A 19,555-nucleotide genomic window follows, 5' to 3' on the forward strand; every position below is an offset into this window, starting at 1 on the left:
GAATTAAGAGTAATGACGAGAAGTCGGGATGACTCTTTGTCCTCTTCTTGTTGTGCTTCAGCCTTCTTTAATTCTTCAAAATTTTCATGTGACATATATGACCCGGCTGAAGAGGGTGTAAAAAAAGGGTCTACCGAATCACAGTAGTAACAATCTACTTCGTTGCATGAGCAAATTTCGAATTTGTGTGAGGAACTCATAATAAAATCGATGTTGTATTAAACTGGAGCAATAAGTGGTATTTATACATACTAGACAGTAATGAGAAGTCCAACTTTGAAATGACTAGACAGTAATGACAAGTCACTGTAGTAACCTGCACATCCCAGTGGGTCCCTTAAGTGACAAGAGATAAATGACAGTTTGACATGACAAAACACTGCATAAAGCTGAAATTCGTAGTCCAAATATAACCATTTCGTAGTCAAAGTATTATTTCATAGTCTATTTATTTATATAAATAGATGTTTAAGATCTATAAACCAAACACCCAAATCACCTAAACGAAACGAATTCCCATTATTAGAAATGTCGTCGAATGCAGCAAGTTCTTCGAATGAATTACCTGGTTCCAATTCTGAAAGGCCATGGACGACAAACGAGGTGTTACTTCTAACACGGTGCTGGCTAAGTGTTAAGGATGGTGAACCGTTACTTGCTCCCCCGCATTGCCTAATTGGTGATGAATGGAGTCGCATCACATCTTTGTTTAACCATGAGATGGGAGAAGGGCAAAAAAGAGAAAAATCAGATGTTGTTACTAAGTGGACGGATGTAAAGGAGGAAGTGACATGGTTCAATCGAGCATGTAGTTATGCGAAACGTAACAATGTTCGTTGTCGTGACGAAGAAGAGTTCTTGGAAGTTGTTACAGAGTTTTACATCTTTGAGCATGAAGGCAGAGACTTCGAATATGAGGAAGTTTGGAAGGTTGTTAGAGATAAACAGTATTTCAAGTAGACCGCTCTAATTTGTGTTAAGAATAAGCCATGGACTTGTGTTTTACGTTAATGCTTTGTTCGTATTATGTTGTTTTTTTCATGTAATTGTTGTGATGTTTTAATGGTTCATGGAATCTTGTTACTAATGTATTCTAATATATTTTGATAACTAATGCAATGGCCATTTATTAACTCAAGTTAATCATACGAGTTTCTCACATAATAAACTAAAATATATATATATATATATTAACTCAACTTAATCATACGAGTTTCTCACATACTAAACTAAAATATATTTTAAACATATGAAACACATACGAATTACATACGAAATACATGAAAATAACCTAGTACTCACATAATAAACTAAAATAGATTTTAAACAAACGAAATACATACGAAATACATAAGAAATACATGAAAATAACCTAGTACATGAAAATAACCTAGTACTGAAATAATAAACTAAAATAGATTTTAAACAAACGGGATATATTTCAAAATATTCCAAGGGGCTTCAAACTGGAATTCCAACCCGTTACTTAATGACTTGTATTCCTCCTTAGCAGCTTCCAAGATGACATCCTCAGTAGCATTTAGACGGGCGTCGTCAATTTTGGTATAAAGATCGTTGAATAATAGAACTTCGGTTTTCATTTCATACCATCTTGCTAAGATGTCTAGTTCGTCACGATCGTTTCTTGTAGCCATTCGGTTTGCAGCATTGAAAATATTTGTTAGACGGCTCCAAAACATTGGATCATTCAACTTGCTTGTCTCGTACACATGAATATAAGCATGTGTAAGAACCAAGAACTCTTCATTGCTCCATGATATAGAAGTCATTTGGATTGAAACAAAGAGGGTAGAATCTAAAAAACAATATTTGAACAACTATATTGATTAATTTAATAACGTTTTGCGTGTAACTTAGGGTCAATTTATAGTAGTTTCTACACAAAATCGCAGTTCAAACTTCTAATATGTCTGCAATTCATAGTCAAAATTAACTGACGAATGCAGTGTACTATACTTATAACACAACAGATCACTGTTCGAGTTGACAATTCATCCCCAGTTGAATGACAACACAATACATTGCTGTTTGAGTTGACAACTCATTGCACCAGGAAAGTAAGGAGTCGTTATAAATAGATTTCAATATCCATTGTAATTGTATTCTATTACTTCCCTCCTTGCAATTATGGACTCACCACATATATGGAGGAACGCAGAGGAGGTCGCTTTGGTTCAAGCTTGGATTACAACTGTAGAGGTGGATTTTCCACCGGGTCCCCCACAAGTTCGTGCTGGATCATTTTGGTCTCGTGTCTGTCATTTGTTTCACCATTTAATGAACCGCACTCAATATCGAAGAAGAAGAGATCTCAAAGCGAAGTTTCTGAATATGAAAATGAAGGTGAAACAATTTCAACGTATTTATAACGAGTTGGATAACGAACATGCAAATACGGATGAAGACATTCTACGGCAGGTGGCTTTGGAACTATACCGCTTTCAATACGATGGTAGCGAGTTTACCCACTTAGATGCATGGAATGTTTTAAAGAATGTCCCTTATTTTTAATATGCATGTTGGTTAAGTTAATTGTTTTTCGTTATTTAAGTTGCTTTTTGTTGTATGTGTCTAGTCGTTACTATTTAATAAACGTCCATTTCTTTTAATGTATGTTGTTCCCTCAATAGCCAATATTTAGAAAGCAATAAAATAAAACCGGGGTACATAAATAACTAACACATAATACGACATAAAAAATAAACTGGGTACATGGATAACTAATACGTAACACAGCAGTAAAATAAAAACGGAGTACATAAAAAACTAATACATAATACTACATAAAACATAAATGTGCTACATGAATAACTACTGCATTGAGGGAGGTAACAGGACCACCGTTTCATTTGGTATTTCCCAATGCTCATATGATGGTATACCATTCACCAACTCAGATCCATATGCAACTCGATACACATAATTAGTGAACTTGTATTCAACCATTCTCTGAATGGACTCAGATGTACGGGTTCTTAGACATGTTATAGCGTGGCCACATGGTATACCGCTTTTTTGCCATTTACCACAACTACATACCCTTCGTTCAAGTTGTACGTTGTTGGTGGCAAAAGTGTCATGGACTTCAAATGTATCCCCATACAAACGTTTTGCATTACAATTGTAAGACTTGCTGAGACTTTTTTGAACCTTACTCTCAACGTAAGGGGTCAACCCACCAGACAACCTCCCTGTAAAATTTGATATTTTAATAAAAATAGCAGCACAATAAAAAAAACAAAACATAACAATCTCCTTTACCAGCCAGTTCGGCCCGCTCAGCATACTTTGATTTTATCGACGTGGTGGTTAACTCAATTATCGTTGTTATAGGAAACTCACGTGAGGATATAATTTGTAAAATTTCAGGGACGTCAATCGATTTAACATTGTAACGTATTTTTGGGAAAAATGCTCTTGTCCATTTTGAAATCGGTATATCGTCAAGCCAGTAAATTGGACTCATAAGCAAGGTGCAGAAAGGTGGTTGCCTACATGTACTTTGCAACCTTTCGAAACACAAGTAAAAATCATCAACGCTATATGCATTGCATGACTTCCAAAACAACGATTCGACTTCCGTATTGTTATGTCCGATAGACTCACGTATCTTTCGAGCTATATCTTTAGGACAATATCCATGATATGAATCCGGGTAGGCACTGTCAACACCAAAGTCTATGTTATCACACATGTTGCTTATGAAACCAACCTCTGTGTCCTCACCTAAACAATCTCTTAACCTCATCATGAACCATCTCCATGATTCTTCACACTGTAAGGTTCCCAAACCAAGTGCTAAGAGTAGGGGCTCATGATTTCCATCTAAAGCCACTGCGAAGTACATTGTTGTCAGAAAGCTCCCAAGAAGGGGTAAATAACCTACATATATCAGCGGTATCATGCACTTGTACTTTCGCAGATAAGATGCCCATTTCGCAGATGGGGCCTTCTCACCTGCGAAATGGGTGTTTTTTAGGTATAAAAACGTTTTTTTTTTTTTTTCATTTTCACCATTCTCTACACAAAAACTCTCTCTAACTTTGGGCTTCTCTCGGAATTTTGGCTAGTTTTTGAAGAAAATGGAGGATTATGTCAACAATCCCGCAAATATGGTTAGATTTTAACTCTTTTAATGTTTAAAGTTATTTTTTTTATCAATTGTTGTATTATTTAGTGTTAAAAAAGGGTAATTTTGTTGTGTTTGATAGTTTTAGTATATTTTTAGTATACTTGAAGTTTAAATGCAAGTAGAGACAAGTAGAGACTGCGTGGATAATGTTTACAATTTGTTATTTTTGTAGTTTTTTTAGTTGTTGTATAACCTGAAATCTTGTAAATTTTTATCCTATAATTGTTTATATAAACTGTATATATATTTGTCGTATAACATTTATAAGTTGAAAATTTGTCGTATATATATTGTTAGAAATTGTTTTTATTTGTCGTATAAGTTGAAAAATTTGTATAAAGTAGTCGTATAACTTGCAAAATTGTTAGTTTGGTTGTCGTTTTATTTTTAAATTTTTTTGTTTATATGGTTATGGTTATATAATGTTAGTTTTAATTAGAAAGATAAAAATTGTTTATATATTTGTCGTTTAAGTTGAAAATTTGTTTAAGTTGAAAATATGTTTAAGTTGAAAATATTTATATAATTATGTATGATATTGTGATCTATCGTAAATATATTTGTTGTATAACTTGGAAAATTGTTTATATATGTGTATGTTATTGTTTTTTATCGGAAATATATATATATATTAGTAATTAAGAAAGTATTTGCAGTTCGTAATATATTTAAAAAAAAGTATATTTTTTAGTTATCTAATTTGTTTTTGTATTTTTTTTTGCAGCATGATTTTAGTTTAATGAATACGAAAGCCTTTGCGAACCTAAAAGGCTCTGGCGGTAACATATGGGAAGTCTTTGAAGTTTTAGATGATGTCCGACGTGCTATTTTCAGAAATACCGTCTTTGGCTATTTTATTGATGTCCCTCGTTTACAAGGGGACGCTTTATTGTTTCATAAAATGTTCCTTCATCAGATCCGGCCGGACCCTGTTTTATCTCCAGATGGAATAAAACGTTTATATTTTCGAGTAGGCAATACCAAAATGGTTTATGGGCCGGAAGAGTTTTGTTTGATTACCGGCTTCAATTTTGGGGAGTATCCAAAAAACATTGGGAGAAAAGGGTCGGAAAAATTAATAAGCAGTAAAAAAAGATGTTTACTGCGTGAACGGCTATTTCCGGACCATACTAATAGTTCGGTGAAAATCGGCGACCTGAAAAGTTTAATTTTAAATCAAACATTCCTAGCACTTGACGACCTTGATGCAGTTAGAGTATGTTTGATATACATTTTGTGTGAAGGTTTTTTGGGCAAAGAAGTTAACGATCGGGTGCCACAAGATTGGTTTTTTTTGGCTGAGAATTTGGATCTCTGGAATAGGTATATTTTCTTTACGTTAAAAGTTCTATTTTATTAAAGTTATAATTTATATAATAATGAATTTTGTTTTTTTTGTTTTGTTAGCTTCGCTTGGGGTAGCTATCTATGGGATTTTACTTATGTTGACCTTGAGGATACGTGGAGTAAGATACATCATTATTTATCACTTCCTCAGCGTGGTCAAACTTTAAAGTATTCCGTCTCAGGATTTACGGCTCCAATTAGGGTATAAAAATTTTCTTATATTTATATTGTTTTATTGTTATCTTTTTTATTTTAATTTTAACTTTTATTACTGTTATTGTACAAAATTGTAGATATGGATATATGAGATGATTCCGGCTGTTCGTGCATGTGGATTTGCATTGAGAAAAAATAAAGACTTGCCTCGGATGAAAAGATGGAGCGGAACAAAAAAATTGAAATGGGTTGACGTGAACAAGATTTGGTCAAAGATGCAGGTTTAAAAATATTTCGTTTATTATTAATAAAGTTGATTATTATAGTTTTATATGCATTTTTAATATGTTTAATTTTTTAGGAGGGGCTACCACCAAGACAAAACATGTTACCGGGTGATGGTGAGATGACATCTTGTTATTATATGTCATTTCAAGAGTATGTATATGGTGAAGGGAAAGCAGTTCCATCCCCAGTACGAGACCATTTTAGGAGACAAGACGAATCTTCGTCTAGTATGTCGTCCAGTGGTCGCTCTCATGGTAGAGGTCGGGGCAGTGGGAAACACAAGTTAGACGAGTTGTTGAAACGGGTACATGCACTGGAGCAGCATGTGTTTATGAACCGACATCCTACAGAGGTTTTTGTTGAAGAAGTGAATAATGACCAATTTTGAAACGACATTTTTTTGATGATACGACAGTGTCACAAAGAAATTATGATGAACAGGTTAGTTACACGCTACATTATTTATTAAATTTTATTAACATATATGAATACCTGTGTTCATATTTTATATTTGAAAATATAGGTTGTGCAAGATGAAGTGATGAATAAAAACAATACAACTCAAAATGTTTTTGGTGATACTCAAGACGACAAGGTTGTTATAGATGTTACCTTTACGATTTTAATAATTACTTTTTAATAAAGCGTCTTTCGTTATTAAGTAAAAAGTTATATTTTTAATGTAGGTGTTGGAGGAGAGTAATCAGTATGCGGGGAACAAATTTGATGATGATGTGTTTGATGTAAACGATTATAGTGAAGTTAAAGAGGTTATTATAGTTACATTAATATTATATTAATATTTTGTTTATTTAGATATTATTGCTTATTAAATTATGTGTATTTCGTTATTAAGTATAAAGTATTATCTTTAATGTAGGAGTGGGAGGAGAGGAATGACAATGCAGGGAACAAATTTGATGATGATGTGCCGGATGAAGACGAACTAATAATAACGGGAAATGTAGATTATTTTCATGATGATGATGATGACAAAGAAGTTACACCCGATAAACCTAGGAGTCGAAAACCATCACAATTTTTATGCACTCCTTACACCGAGGTATTCGTTTTATTTATAAACTGATGATTTTATGTTTATGTGAATTATCTGAAAGATATACATTTAAACATATGAATATTGTTTTTAGTTGCACACGACACCGAAACAAAAAAGAAGAACAAAAAAGAAGGTTGGTACGAAATCAACATGCCCCGTTCCTCCTCCAGTTTTTGGTGTTGCTCATGACTTCTCCATGTTGCGCCTGCAACCTTACGTAGCAGGCGGTGAGGATGTCATCCAAAATTATGTATTGCATTCATACGATGTGCAGCATCGTTTGTTTAATTTCGTGTTAGATAGAGATTTTTGGAGCTCATTGTTTGGGCATACACACGACGGATGGTTGGAGTCAGCGGTAAATAAATTGTTAATTAATTCTTTTAAAAGTTAATTGTTTTTTAGTCAATAACAAAAGTATCATGTGTGCAGCATATAACCATTTGGTACCGACTTTTGATGGAGAGACGGTTTGAGAGCGACCGACATACAATAATGCCTCCAAATTTTTTTGTTTCTCATGCTTTGGAAGAAGGACAGGACTGGAGGGCGTTTATGGCTGGTATTGCTACATACCCTAACTTCATGGTTGCTTGGTGGGATGTTGATACGGTAAACTTAATAGTTTATATTGAAAATAATATCGTTTTTTTGTTATGTTTTTGTATTGTGATGTTTTTGTATTGTGATGTAAATAAACATAATTTTATTTTCTGATCCTTATACAGGTCTTATTGCCGATTCATTCATCCCCTAATCATTGGCTATTTGGGGAACTACGATTAGCGTCAATGGAAGTGCATATTTATGACAGTCTTGGTAGAGGTGCTTATGAAAAATTCCAATCCGAAGGAATCTTTTCCAAATTTGAACGTCGGGTGGCAAATTATTTGGACAAGATTAAGTATTGGGCGCGGAGGAACATCCCAAGGATTCCATTGAATATGCAATTCATTTATGAAGAAAACGTTCCCCAACAAAGTAGTCATTTGGGAGATTGCGGTGTTTTTCTTTGTATGTTTATGGAGCAATTGGTTTCAGGTCAACCAATACGTGTTCTTATTGACCCAAAGAACGCAGCTTTAGAGTTCCGTCTCCGGATGGCAAAAATTATTTGGGGGTCTAGTCTTGCTCCTCTGTAGTTGGATTATATAAATGTATATACAAATTAATGTTGGATTTCATTATTAGTTTATCTTTAGAGTTTACTCAACGGATGACAAAAAATATAACGTTACGACAATTACCACAATTTAATGACCTACTAATTACTTATCAATAAATTCAAAACATAAGAACGACCACAACATTTGTTTTAACGTTACAAATACAACAATTTATTGACCTAACAACTTCAAAACCATAAAAACAATATTGAAAAGCTTACAACTTGTAAACAAGAACTGCCAAGAACAACACCCAACTACAAACCAACGCTATCTTTAACTTCTTATTTTCTGATTGAAAGAGCTTATTAGAGTTAGCTACTTTAGCTATTACCATAGAAGATTGGTCCTTCTCTTCATCAACCCAACTGATAAACCCGCATTTTGGTCCCTGTTAAATTTAATATCCACAGTAAGAAAATTAATTTGTGTCATGTAAACACGAGGGTTTAAATTTGAATGACGGTAAGAACATGATACCAAATACGGGCAAGCGTAGAACAATCTTCCTGGGTTTTTAGCTGTACCCGAAATCCTAACGATACGTTCTCCTCCACAATTGAAGTATGCCATTAGCCTTCTTATTCTTTTAAATCGGAGTTACTTTCTCAGTTAAATTTTTTCATAATGAGTGACACCCATTTATAGAATAAATCATATTACGGACAATTCTTTTTGACTATGAAATAAACTGGTTTGACTATGAATTCATAAAAGTTCAACTATGAAATGCAGACAAGTACATTCTGTAGTATTGTCATGTCGGTCAGTGAAATTTGACTATGAAATGAACTGGTTTGACTATGAATTCAAAATGTTCAACTACGAATTTAAAGGGTTAAACTATGAATTTTGATCAGTAGAGATACAATATCTTCTATTTATAATTCCATTTGTGTGATCATTGTAGAGCACAATTATCGGTATTGAAAATGAGTAGTCACAGCCAAAGAACCTTTTCTCAACTACCAATTTTCTTGCATAACCTTCAAAGAACAAATCCTAATACCTTCACAGCCATTAAGAAAACCGATAACAACCGCTTTCAATTCTGTTTTGTGGCTTTAGGTTGCGTGGTATAACATACTTCTTTTATTGAGTTATACAATATTTCATGGTAATCTATGTCGATTAGTTCTTACATAACACTAATATGTCTTCGTTTTTATGTAGATTCGTACCTTCCTTAGGTGCATGATACCGCTGATATATGTAGGTTATTTACCCCTTCTTGGGAGCTTTCTGACAACAATGTACTTCGCAGTGGCTTTAGATGGAAATCATGAGCCACTACTCTTAGCACTTGGTTTGGGAACCTTACAGTGTGAAGAATCATGGAGATGGTTCATGATGAGGTTAAGAGATTGTTTAGGTGAGGACACAGAGGTTGGTTTCATAAGCAACATGTGTGATAACATAGACTTTGGTGTTGACAGTGCCTACCCGGATTCATATCATGGATATTGTCCTAAAGATATAGCTCGAAAGATACGTGAGTCTATCGGACATAACAATACGGAAGTCGAATCGTTGTTTTGGAAGTCATGCAATGCATATAGCATTGATGATTTTTACTTGTGTTTCGAAAGGTTGCAAAGTACATGTAGGCAACCACCTTTCCGCACCTTGCTTATGAGTCCAATTTACTGGCTTGACGATATACCGATTTCAAAATGGACAAGAGCATTTTTCCCAAAAATACGTTACAATGTTAAATCGATTGACGTCCCTGAATTTTACAAATTATATCCTCACGTGAGTTTCCTATAACAACGATAATTGAGTTAACCACCACGTCGATAAAATCAAAGTATGCTGAGCGGGCCGAACTGGCTGGTAAAGGAGATTGTTATGTTTTGTTTTTTTTATTGTGCTGCTATTTTTATTAAAATATCAAATTTTACAGGGAGGTTGTCTGGTGGGTTGACCCCTTACGTTGAGAGTAAGGTTCAAAAAAGTCTCAGCAAGTCTTACAATTGTAATGCAAAACGTTTGTATGGGGATACATTTGAAGTCCATGACACTTTTGCCACCAACAACGTACAACTTGAACGAAGGGTATGTAGTTGTGGTAAATGGCAAAAAAGCGGTATACCATGTGGCCACGCTATAGCATGTCTAAGAACCCGTACATCTGAGTCCATTCAGAGAATGGTTGAATACAAGTTCACTAATTATGTGTATCGAGTTGCATATGGATCTGAGTTGGTGAATGGTATACCATCATATGAGCATTGGGAAATACCAAATGAAACGGTGGTCCTGTTACCTCCCTCAATGCAGTAGTTATTCATGTAGCACATTTATGTTTTATGTAGTATTATGTATTAGTTTTTTATGTACTCCGTTTTTATTTTACTGCTGTGTTACGTATTAGTTATCCATGTACCCAGTTTATTTTTTATGTCGTATTATGTGTTAGTTATTTATGTACCCCGGTTTTATTTTATTGCTTTCTAAATATTGGCTATTGAGGGAACAACATACATTAAAAGAAATGGACGTTTATTAAATAGTAACGACTAGACACATACAACAAAAAGCAACTTAAATAACGAAAAACAATTAACTTAACCAACATGCATATTAAAAATAAGGGACATTCTTTAAAACATTCCATGCATCTAAGTGGGTAAACTCGCTACCATCGTATTGAAAGCGGTATAGTTCCAAAGCCACCTGCCGTAGAATGTCTTCATCCGTATTTGCATGTTCGTTATCCAACTCGTTATAAATACGTTGAAATTGTTTCACCTTCATTTTCATATTCAGAAACTTCGCTTTGAGATCTCTTCTTCTTCGATATTGAGTGCGGTTCATTAAATGGTGAAACAAATGACAGACACGAGACCAAAATGATCCAGCACGAACTTGTGGGGGACCCGGTGGAAAATCCACCTCTACAGTTGTAATCCAAGCTTGAACCAAAGCGACCTCCTCTGCGTTCCTCCATATATGTGGTGAGTCCATAATTGCAAGGAGGGAAGTAATAGAATACAATTACAATGGATATTGAAATCTATTTATAACGACTCCTTACTTTCCTGGTGCAATGAGTTGTCAACTCAAACAGCAATGTATTGTGTTGTCATTCAACTGGGGATGAATTGTCAACTCGAACAGTGATCTGTTGTGTTATAAGTATAGTACACTGCATTCGTCAGTTAATTTTGACTATGAATTGCAGACATATTAGAAGTTTGAACTGCGATTTTGTGTAGAAACTACTATAAATTGACCCTAAGTTACACGCAAAACGTTATTAAATTAATCAATATAGTTGTTCAAATATTGTTTTTTAGATTCTACCCTCTTTGTTTCAATCCAAATGACTTCTATATCATGGAGCAATGAAGAGTTCTTGGTTCTTACACATGCTTATATTCATGTGTACGAGACAAGCAAGTTGAATGATCCAATGTTTTGGAGCCGTCTAACAAATATTTTCAATGCTGCAAACCGAATGGCTACAAGAAACGATCGTGACGAACTAGACATCTTAGCAAGATGGTATGAAATGAAAACCGAAGTTCTATTATTCAACGATCTTTATACCAAAATTGACGACGCCCGTCTAAATGCTACTGAGGATGTCATCTTGGAAGCTGCTAAGGAGGAATACAAGTCATTAAGTAACGGGTTGGAATTCCAGTTTGAAGCCCCTTGGAATATTTTGAAATATATCCCGTTTGTTTAAAATCTATTTTAGTTTATTATTTCAGTACTAGGTTATTTTCATGTACTAGGTTATTTTCATGTATTTCTTATGTATTTCGTATGTATTTCGTTTGTTTAAAATCTATTTTAGTTTATTATGTGAGTACTAGGTTATTTTCATGTATTTCGTATGTAATTCGTATGTGTTTCATATGTTTAAAATATATTTTAGTTTAGTATGTGAGAAACTCGTATGATTAAGTTGAGTTAATATATATATATATATATATTTTAGTTTATTATGTGAGAAACTCGTATGATTAACTTGAGTTAATAAATGGCCATTGCATTAGTTATCAAAATATATTAGAATACATTAGTAACAAGATTCCATGAACCATTAAAACATCACAACAATTACATGAAAAAAACAACATAATACGAACAAAGCATTAACGTAAAACACAAGTCCATGGCTTATTCTTAACACAAATTAGAGCGGTCTACTTGAAATACTGTTTATCTCTAACAACCTTCCAAACTTCCTCATATTCGAAGTCTCTGCCTTCATGCTCAAAGATGTAAAACTCTGTAACAACTTCCAAGAACTCTTCTTCGTCACGACAACGAACATTGTTACGTTTCGCATAACTACATGCTCGATTGAACCATGTCACTTCCTCCTTTACATCCGTCCACTTAGTAACAACATCTGATTTTTCTCTTTTTTGCCCTTCTCCCATCTCATGGTTAAACAAAGATGTGATGCGACTCCATTCATCACCAATTAGGCAATGCGGGGGAGCAAGTAACGGTTCACCATCCTTAACACTTAGCCAGCACCGTGTTAGAAGTAACACCTCGTTTGTCGTCCATGGCCTTTCAGAATTGGAACCAGGTAATTCATTCGAAGAACTTGCTGCATTCGACGACATTTCTAATAATGGGAATTCGTTTCGTTTAGGTGATTTGGGTGTTTGGTTTATAGATCTTAAACATCTATTTATATAAATAAATAGACTATGAAATAATACTTTGACTACGAAATGGTTATATTTGGACTACGAATTTCAGCTTTATGCAGTGTTTTGTCATGTCAAACTGTCATTTATCTCTTGTCACTTAAGGGACCCACTGGGATGTGCAGGTTACTACAGTGACTTGTCATTACTGTCTAGTCATTTCAAAGTTGGACTTCTCATTACTGTCTAGTATGTATAAATACCACTTATTGCTCCAGTTTAATACAACATCGATTTTATTATGAGTTCCTCACACAAATTCGAAATTTGCTCATGCAACGAAGTAGATTGTTACTACTGTGATTCGGTAGACCCTTTTTTTACACCCTCTTCAGCCGGGTCATATATGTCACATGAAAATTTTGAAGAATTAAAGAAGGCTGAAGCACAACAAGAAGAGGACAAAGAGTCATCCCGACTTCTCACTCAACTTGCTAATGATATAGGTTCGGAATGCAAACAAGCTGAAGAATGGATTGACCTCAATAAAAACAAAATCAAAGAGCATAAAGATTGGATAAAAAAGAGTAAGAAGGCAATCAAAACGACTGAAAAACGGCTTGCTGAGAAGGATGAGCAGTTGATACACATTATGGTAAAAAAGGATCGTTTCGAAGACAAAATGAGAATTAGGGATGACTATATAACGATGGAGAAAGAGAAGTACCCGTTGCAGTTCCCTGAGTTTAAAAATTAGTTATAAAGTTGTTGTAATATTATCATGAAACAGATTAGCTTGCCAAAGGATCGTTTGTTGTTTTTTTTTAAATAACATGTTGTAACTGTTAAAATAAATCTGCAAACTATATTTTATAATATAAAGGCTTCATTCATTGTTATAATCAACAAACTTAACTAAAATATGAAAGCATAGCAATGTCTTGTAAGAGTTAATAAAAATATTACAATACATAATAAGCTAACAACTCGTCATTACTCTTAATTTCAAGGTTGTTTTATATCAAAATCAGCGTTATGGGTTTGTGAGCAACCCGCTGAACCACCAATATTATATGCCATTTCTGCAGTAGAAATTATGTGACCTGCTCTGCTACCAGACGCCCTTCCAGTACAATTATTTCTCGTGTGTCCTAGTTGACCACATGTAGAACACTCTTTTATAATTGGACCCTCGCCTTGGGATGGAATGCGGTCTGTGTTTCTTGGCCTGCCTGGCTGACGTTTATCCATTATAGGTGGCTTAACAATCATCAAATCATCGGGGATCTCCCATTCGGATGGCTTCGGCAGAGGGTTTATTGATTCCTCATATGTTTTCCTCAGTGTTTCGGTAAAGTAAGCATTTAATGCAAACCTCGAGCAGTCTTGGTAATTGTTCACTGTTAAACATCTTATGACATGACCACAAGGTATCCCATCAAGTTGCCAATGCCTACATGTACATGTCATATGTTGAAAATCAACAATCACATTTTGTGCCCCCTTTTTGACCTCGCATTTCGTATTTGAGATCATGCGAACATCCCATTTGGTAAAAAATTTCTTGTTTTCTTTTACAACTTCATCCGCCCAAGGGGTAAGGGTTGTTGTTGCTTCCGCTAAAAAAACAGCCAAAATGAAGAAGTTAAAATCAATAACATCGAAACTAATAAAACATTAATATTACAAATTTATGTAATACCTGCAAAGTTACGTCTTTGAAACCACCATTGTTGCATTGTAGCACGAAAAAAATCAATCAACATAAGTATTGGCACCTTACGTGCGTGTTTAGATAATGCATTTATAGACTCCGCACTGTTGGACGACATAAGATTGTATCGGTTCCCTTTAAAATGTGCCCTTGACCAGGTTTCTGGATTTATACTTTTTAAGTACTCCCATACTGGTTCTTTTGTCTTTTTCATAACATCCATGGCAGCATCAAAAGCATCAACTGTGTACGCCCTACACGCCTCCCAAAAAATTCCTTTAACCGTCTTACTTTTGCCGAATCTAGATACTATGTTGAAATACAAATGGACACCACATATTCCATGATGAGCGTGAGGAAAAATGTTGGCAACGGATGTTGCTATAGATGGAGACCTATCGGATATAATTGTAAGCTCCTGCATATTTCCTATGCAATCACGTAGTTTTTGAAAAAACCATGTCCAAGAATCAGTACACTCATTTTTGCATATACCATATGCAACCGGTAATATTTGATTTTGTCCGTCCTTAGTAACTGCAAGTAGCATGGTACCTTTGAACTCGCCCTTTAGGTGAGCTCCATCTACTACTAGGGTCGGCTTACAAAAATTGACAAAAGCTCGTACCTACAATACATTGTATATCTATTCAAATACACCAAAATAAATATTAAAAAAAAATTAGGACATGATAATACTAACCGAGCAACCGAGTGCGACGTACAAAAACTCAAACCGATCATCAGCATCTGTTTTAATATGTGTGACAGTACCCGGATTATGTTTGGCCAAGTTGTGACAATACGCCGGAAGTTTGGTAAAAGAATCCTCTTTCGTACCCCTTAACGACAACAATGCATATTGCTTCGCACGCCATGCCTGATGGTATGAGATATTGATATTCAATTGAGCATTCATATCATTAACAATTTCTTTTCCCCGATAAACTCTACTATAGTCTTCAGCCAAAACATCAGCAACATATTCACCCAAAACATATTTGTTTGCTTGTCGATGATTAGGTTGCAACAATGTTGAAGAACATGTGTGTACATCAACAAATTTATTCACTTGGAAAAGTCCATCAGTATTTTTAATTGCTTTTGCTCTTAGTAACCAAGAACAATTTTTCGAAACACACACAGCTTCATACCTTGATTTGGTGGATCTACTTGTCCTCGTCTGGAAACCTTCTCGAAGACATTTTTTACCAATACACCGCTTTAAAAGTTCTTTGTTTTTAAATATACTCTCACATTGAATCTTTTGAAGATTAATGTCTACCATCTGTGTTGGGATATCTTCATTATTATCAACTGGCCATGCTGGTACAGGGGGCATACCGTAAAAAAGGTTATCGGGATACTTAGCTTTAACTTCATCACCCAACTCATCTCTATCGGAATTACTTTGTAGCTCGGTTATATCTAAACATACATCACCAACATCAACATAATGCCCGTAAACATGATTTTTTTCATTTTTTTGAGTTGAATTTTTTTTCTTTTTAGTTTTATCTACCACACGCCTATTCATAAGTTTAACTTCTTGTTCGGCAACATCATCACAACGACCACCAACATGATTAAGATATGTACCAACATCATCATCACCAACATACTTGTAATTCTCGGGATCCACATATTGAATAGGTGAATAACTAACATTAACATTTTCAGCAACACTGTGAAACTGAGGTACACTAGGAGTATTGAAAGTACCTATCGGATCGTTGCTCCCTTTAAAACTGCATAAATTACCAACAACTTCGTTTCCAATTTCACCGCCCCCATTAACCTCCTCAACTTCATCAACCACCACAAACACTTTCACAGCCCTTCCTCCACTACATTTGATTACGTTTATCAACATTCTAACATCCACGTCTTCAACTATAGCTATATAATAATTTAATTCAGGATGGTGGAAACGAAGACTAATTCTATATTTGTCTAACAAACCAATTTTGCTTCTTACCATAGATACAAAATCACTATAACTAATATACTCAGAAAATATCAAAGCAAATTCAGAAATACCTCCCTGTGGACATATGTATTCCAGATTAGTTCCATTAACTTGCCATCTCCCACCGGTTACAAGACAAACCAAATATTCAATCATTTTTTGAGCAAATTGTAGAGATAGAGAGTATTTCACAAACCAAATAACAACCAAAATGATATTTTTTCTACAAAAATTTTTATATAGCAAAGGCCATTTCGTAGTCAAACCAATTCATTTCGTAGTCAACCTTAAAAAAAAAAAAAAAAAAAAAAAAAAAAATTCATCATTTCGCAGATAGGATCAGAGGATTTCGCAGATGGGACCTATTCCATCTGCGAAATTACCCCTATTTATACCGAAAAAATTTAAAAAAAAAAAAAAAAATTCTCATCTGCGAAAGTACAAGTGCCTGAAGCACAACTGTGCTTCAGGCACTTGTACTTTCGCAGATGAGATGCCCATTTCGTAGATGGGGCCTTCTCACCTGCGAAATGGGTGGCTATTTTTGTAATCCCGATTTTTTTTGGCTATTTTTGTAATGCAATTAGTATAATTGGCTATTTTTGTCATTTTCTCAAAAAATATTACCCTCTCCTTATTAATTAGGGTGTACTCTCCTAATTTAATATTCCGAATAATTAATTATGTTTAAAATACTTTTTATTTTAGTACTTGAATTTAACTCTAAAACGAGAGTTAAAAGCAATATGTGTTGCTAAATGTGTATCAACCATACAGAGACGTCTAATAATCGAATTTCAGTTAGTTTTAAGATGATCACATTTCAATTATTTATTAGGCGTGCCTCCTCCTCATTGAAGATGTGTTATTGATGTAGTTATATATATATGTGGGTTCAACGTATAACCAAATAATATCATTTAACCGCAATTATATAATGACGGTTAGATTAGGCCCACTGGTATACAGACCACGGTGGGTCTCGTGGTCTAGCTGGCCACGACCGTGGTCCGTGCACACTAGCCCGAACCACCATGGTTCTCCGTGCTCGTGGTCTTCAGTGGTGGGCATCACGAATCAAAACGACCAATGAGATTGGATTGCTCATTTAAAGAACTGAAACTGTGAAAAAATAAGTCTGTGAGCTGGGTATTTTGGTTGGGGAAGAAGACATAGTTTGTATGTCTTAGCAACTTTTATCCCTGAGATATAATAAATTGATAGAAAATACCCTTGATCAGAAATCCTTTAACATAAATAGTTTCTAAAATGACAAAATAAACCTTAGATTTATATTTCCTAATTATTTAAGTAATATGATTTAATTAAAATATTATTCTTATTATTATTATTAAATAACTTATTTTTATAATTAGTATTTTAATATATATATATATATATATATATATATATATATATATATATATATGTGTGTGTGTGTGTGTGTGTGTTTTAATGTATTTTTGAATTAAATTTAATTAAAAAAAATGAGGTGGAATGGTGTGTTAGTGGTAGGTATCACATATTAGTGGTAGAGGAATGTAGTGTTGATGTGACACCCACCACAAATATGGTATGTGGTAGGTATAACGGATGGTCTTAAGACGAAGGCAAAATATATGATGGTCACGAAAAACTTTAATGTTCATTTATGAACATATATTCGTATATGATAATATTTTTACATTAAGTTAGTAACTCTATATTTAAAGTAACTTCATATTTACATAAGATTAAAGATCGATAATCTGGGAAATCATGAAAATAGAAAAAAGAAATATATTAATAAACATAATTCTTAAATGAGAAGATATAGCAAAATTCGTACAATAATATGAATTCTTCTTAATTTCTATCCTATCTATAAACTTATGTTTATCAATGAACATATGTTCAAATATGAACATAAGTGTATACACGGAATAAAAACGAAAAAGAAGATTAAAGTTGAAGAGGAAGATAAAATTACACGTCTTGCATTTTAACATAAGTTTACATGAACATATGTCCATAAATGAACATATGTTCAAAACTATTTTATAGACTAACGAATGATCAACTTTAAGATTCATCGTAAAATAACATGTGGGCAAACTAACTTCTTCAACTTGATTCAAAGAATAATTAAATAAGGGAGTTTGATAGAACATTTTAGACAAATATGAATAAATTAGTTAATTTTTTATTAAAAAAACTATTAGAAGAGATTAACCATTAGATTGATTATTTAATTATAGGTTAAATGTAACGCCTGGTTTCTAGTACACATTTAATTATAATTTATTCACTTTTGTAGAGCAACTAGATGAGTTGGGAGCCCCAAACTCGTCGCGTAGAAACCAGAATGGACGCGGGATTTTAAGTCACCTACTCGACGAGTTGAGAGCCTCGACGCGACGAGTAGGGCTGCTAGGATGAAAACCTAATTTTGGGGTTTTGTACCCTATTTAAGCATCTTAACCCCCTTATGTCGGCCTCATTCACAGCCTCCAAGTCCCAAAACCCTAGAACCTTGTGTGAGCTTGTGAGACCTTTTGAGAGAAAACTTGTGTTTTTGAAGCTTGTGGAAGAAGAGGAAGCTAGAGGACACAAGAAGAAGAGAGTAGATCCAAAAACTTCACTCCTTTTGTAGCATTTTCGGGTAAGCAAGTCTCAAACTTGCTCAATAATTTCTTAGATCTCTTCATTTCACTTTTATGGGGGGTTTTTGGTCCAAGAATGTTAGCTTTTTGGAAATGGACGACCCAAGTGGGTATTCTCCCAAATCTAGGACCTTGAAGGGATGTTATGGCATAAAGGTGCAAACTTTATGGCCATTGGAGCCCCCATGCAAGCTCTAGGATGACATTTTGGCCTTTTAATCCCCAAAAGGCCATGCATGGAGTGAAAGGTGGAAACTTTACGTATTCAAATGATGTCTAAGGCCTAGATCTCTGTTTGTATGCTTTAGTTTGGAGTATGGATGACTTATAGACTAAGATCTACGTCCTAAAGAGTTAGGGTTTGAGCCAAACCCATCAAATGAGAGTATTAACGGGTAAAGTTGGAAACTTTACCCTTAAAAGGACGTTTTCAGTGTGTAT

At 34.4% G+C, this 19,555-nt stretch overlaps 2 protein-coding genes across 2 annotated transcripts; one reads left to right on the plus strand and one right to left on the minus strand.

Moving 5' to 3' along the window:
* The first annotated feature begins 4,018 nt into the window (after positions 1-4,018).
* LOC145099685 (uncharacterized) lies at positions 4,019-8,237 on the plus strand. The gene is made up of 10 exons (XM_079037216.1): positions 4,019-4,136; positions 4,878-5,476; positions 5,561-5,702; positions 5,794-5,937; positions 6,018-6,296; positions 6,631-6,714; positions 6,825-7,007; positions 7,096-7,362; positions 7,437-7,616; positions 7,733-8,237. Exons 1-10 carry the CDS (start codon positions 4,104-4,106, stop codon positions 8,144-8,146), a joined length of 2,325 nt encoding a protein of 774 aa, XP_078893342.1. The 5' UTR covers positions 4,019-4,103; the 3' UTR covers positions 8,147-8,237.
* An 894-nt stretch (positions 8,238-9,131) lies between these two features.
* On the minus strand, positions 9,132-16,782 carry LOC145099686 (uncharacterized). The gene is made up of 3 exons (XM_079037217.1): positions 15,207-16,782; positions 14,899-15,131; positions 9,132-9,156 (listed from the first exon to the last, which is right to left on the minus strand). The coding sequence occupies exons 1-3, from the start codon at positions 16,626-16,628 to the stop codon at positions 9,132-9,134; spliced, it is 1,680 nt and encodes a 559-aa protein (XP_078893343.1). The 5' UTR covers positions 16,629-16,782.
* Between the last annotated feature and the right edge of the window lie 2,773 nt (positions 16,783-19,555).

The sequence above is a fragment of the Lactuca serriola genome, chromosome 4, assembly GCF_051521515.1.
Source record: "Lactuca serriola cultivar US96UC23 chromosome 4, Lser_US96UC23_V15, whole genome shotgun sequence".
NCBI classification, from domain to species: domain Eukaryota; kingdom Viridiplantae; phylum Streptophyta; class Magnoliopsida; order Asterales; family Asteraceae; genus Lactuca; species Lactuca serriola.